Consider the following 3474-nt stretch of genomic DNA (forward strand, 5'->3'; position numbering starts at 1 on the left):
ACCATCATAAAGCCCCTTTCATCTCATGAAATCCTTGGACACCAAAAAATCCTATCTTGATAGTCGGAAATAGAGTGAACGATGAATTTCTCTTTCATCGATGGAATTCAGCATCCCCTCTCTCTCTATCCCCTTTCTAATCAGTGTTTGAAAAATAACACAAATAATTAAACTTGTGTATTAAAATTAATTTTTAAAAAATTTAAGAAGATCTAAATTGTATTATTTTTAAATATCGAAGACTTAGGTATATTTTTCATACAATCTCTGGCACGTCACCTATGTTTGACTCTATTTTTTATTTCGGTCCTTTTTTTTTTAAATTTCACTCTTAACTAAGAATTCAAATTCAAATGTAATTAGTTTTAAATTAGAATTAAATTATATAAAATAAAACTTTGATGAGGAAAATAAATTATTGAAAATACAAAGTATGCCGCCATATTGTTTTTGTGGATATGTCGACAGTACCGACTCAACAGTAAACACCCACTAGAATAGCCATTTAATTAGCCTTTTCTTTTGTCACTTCGATATGATTTTCACGATAGATGATATGACCAATGAAATGAGGCCTAGGTTTAGTGGAATCCACGTATACTCTTTGACTGATTAATTCTTAGAACTGACCACGAAAAAACTTCAATCATTGCAAACTCACCATATGATTCTTACATTTAGCCTTTTTATCTTTGTAAATACATATTGATGATGTTTATCCTTCAACCATATCCATCCAACTAACGTCGTCGTCACAACACTTTAGGCCCACTAATAATTCCCATGAAAATGATTCGTACTTCATTGGACCAGATTAATTTATCACCTAATTTCTTGGCTAAAAGGTTCTTAATTCCATCTATAAAAAAAGTCCTTAAATAAAAAAAGTTTGAAACTATTTTGGTGTTAATAAACATCTGCTGATATTTTCTTAGTAAGGGCTAGATGTTTCTTTTAATTTTCTTATTTTAATTGAGGGGAGAAGAGTCAAACACATTTTCTTAGTAAAAATCCGACTTGTAATGATTGTCGTGCATCCTCAACTGTCCAAAACAATAGTTAAAGCTGCTGACATTTGCTTATAGAGTGATCTTATTCCTTGTCTTGGTATAATTTATTGACGGGAATTGATATTTGGGTCTAAGCAGAGAGGAAGCGGGGATATTGGATCAGAAATCTCCACTCTACAAGGTAGAATTTCTTGTCCAATATTATTGTATTATCCATGGGAGTTAATAATAATTTCATTGAGAAGCGACATTACGTGAGTACAAGGAAGAGTTAATTTGACAAATCATGGCTAATTTCATCGCCAAGATCAAATTAAGGTTACTAAGACTAGAGGAAGATGTGGAGGTGAAATGTTTTATCATGATAGGTAGTTGAGCACTTGGGAGCAAGGTCCCCCAAAGACATCATGGAAGAGAAAATTGAGTGTCAAGTTTGGTAAGCTTGATAATATATATCCCACAAACAGTAAGTTTGAGACTAATTAAATCCTTACAAGTTAAAAAGATACTAATAAATTAATTTGTTCATTAATTACGGCCAAAAGAAGCAGAATATTGGTAGAGAGGAGAAGTCGTCCAGCACCCGAATCAACTTGCATATATACTATTCCTTTACGAAGCATGTATACAGATGTGTTGGTGGATAATGAAAGGGGCGCCTGTCTCGTGAAGTTACATTTGTGGAATCTAATATAAAAGTAGTACATCATCCAAGTTTGACGTTATCTTACCTAATCAAACTTCATGAAAAAATTGAAGTAAAAATAGACAAGACTCAGCACTTGATGGATCATCCATTGCAATCTTTAAGAAGGATCTTTGGGTTTAGATTAAGGTGTGTTTCCTATTAATGAGTTCACTTGACCTACATTCTCGATCTGCTTTCTGTACCATATTCTAATTTCTCAATCTCAAATCTCCAAGTCGAACTTGCATGGTTTTGAAGAGCTTAACATTGTCCACCGGATCTCCCCGGCCCCTTGTGTTGATCAACCGTAGGGCTAGGCTTATGCTTAGGGTATTTAGGGTTGTACCAGATCATTTTATTCCCAACTACGAACATATAATTATAATTGATCATACCCATCTTCCACCTTAAACTAGTATTATGCAATGATTTTAAAGAATTGATAACTTTAGTGCTTGATAAACATGAAGAAACACAAATAGCAAAAGTAGGTGTGAGTAATGTGAAATCCAGCCAATTGAGCTAAATGGGATGTCCCTCAACAGGACATTACAATAATACACACATGGAGCTGTCCACACCATTGAAAAACAAAAAACGAAAAATGGAGGAAATACTTTAAACATTAAAGTTTAGGTATATGGTATGGTTACACAAACATTAATGTTCCAACCCAACACAGCTACATCGTTACCTTGCAACTTATTGCTGTGTCGATTGTGACGGTTTCAATTTGCCAAAAAGCTGAAAGAAAATACAACCTCAACTGCCTTCCTGGTGCTTCTTCCCGTGACCCTCTGATTACTTCAATTATATATCCCTTCTTCAACATATATACAAGACCATCTTGTCGACCTTATGACACTTTTTAACTCTCACAAATAATTTATTTTGGATTTCCATGGAGCTTAAGTCTAGCATCTCCACGGTCTTTCTTCTGTTCCTCCTCCTTGTCACACCTCACATTTCTAGAGGTTTGTAATTATTATATATTATATATCTTCTCAAATATATCGTTGGAGTTTTTTAATGTGTAGCCGCAAAACTTGGGTTCCTTGTATATATATTATCAAGGATGGGTTAGCTAATTTGGTGATGTTTTTTTCTGTAGGAGGATCTGAAGTGGCAGATTCAGAGGTTTATGAAATTGATTATAGAGGACCAGAGACTCACTCGTCAGTTATGCCTCCTCCTGGCCATTTTCATGGCAGGCCTTGGATTCATCAAGATACTGTCAAGACATCTCATAAACCCCAAGGTTTCAGAGGTGGTAACAACGGAGAACAAGTAAGATCAAGTACAAATTAATCATTTAAGTTATCAAGTAAGATTGCCAAGTGAAAAGTAGCATGCATGGTAGACCTCGTTCATAGGGAAATAATATCGAGGATGTTACAAGGGTTACATATATGGAACTTGCCCCTTTCTCCAAATTGATGACAGGTTTTTAATTAAGATTCCAGCTGGTGTGTGCATGACTAGCTGTTGTGTTTCGACTAACCGTTTTGTCTTGTCTTTGCTTGTGTTTCGCAGGCTAAAAAAATTCATGGATGAGAGAGAGCTATGTGAAGGAAGTATTAGTTTTGTTTCAAGTTATCACACTTTAGTTCCTTCGATCTCTTAGGTACGGATAGAACATTTGCATGTTGAGAAATGAAATCTTTTGTCATTTTTCAGCTTTCTGCAATGGCTGTAAATGTTGTTTGTGTGATCTAAGCTGCTGAGTTCGTGTAACTGTTGCCTATCTTCAAGTTTTATGAAGGATTGTTCCGTCGA

General features: G+C 34.8%; 1 protein-coding gene across 1 annotated transcript; it reads left to right on the top strand.

Moving 5' to 3' along the window:
* The first annotated feature begins 2299 nt into the window (after positions 1–2299).
* LOC7465304 (uncharacterized) lies at positions 2300–3474 on the top strand. The gene is made up of 3 exons (XM_002322826.4): positions 2300–2672; positions 2810–2985; positions 3232–3474. Exons 1-3 carry the CDS (start codon positions 2600–2602, stop codon positions 3250–3252), a joined length of 270 nt encoding a protein of 89 aa, XP_002322862.1. The 5' UTR covers positions 2300–2599; the 3' UTR covers positions 3253–3474.

The sequence above is a fragment of the Populus trichocarpa genome, chromosome 16 (assembly GCF_000002775.5).
Source record: "Populus trichocarpa isolate Nisqually-1 chromosome 16, P.trichocarpa_v4.1, whole genome shotgun sequence".
NCBI classification, from domain to species: domain Eukaryota; kingdom Viridiplantae; phylum Streptophyta; class Magnoliopsida; order Malpighiales; family Salicaceae; genus Populus; species Populus trichocarpa.

Excerpts from the sequence above, each read along its gene's own strand:
- LOC7465304 (XM_002322826.4), top strand. The coding sequence starts at position 2,600 with ATGGAGCTTAAGTCTAGCATCTCCACGGTCTTTCTTCTGTTCCTCCTC. Across the intron at positions 2,673-2,809 it reads CACACCTCACATTTCTAGAG|GAGGATCTGAAGTGGCAGAT; the intron begins GTTTGTAATTAT and ends TTTTTTCTGTAG. Across the intron at positions 2,986-3,231 it reads GTGGTAACAACGGAGAACAA|GCTAAAAAAATTCATGGATG; the intron begins GTAAGATCAAGT and ends TGTGTTTCGCAG.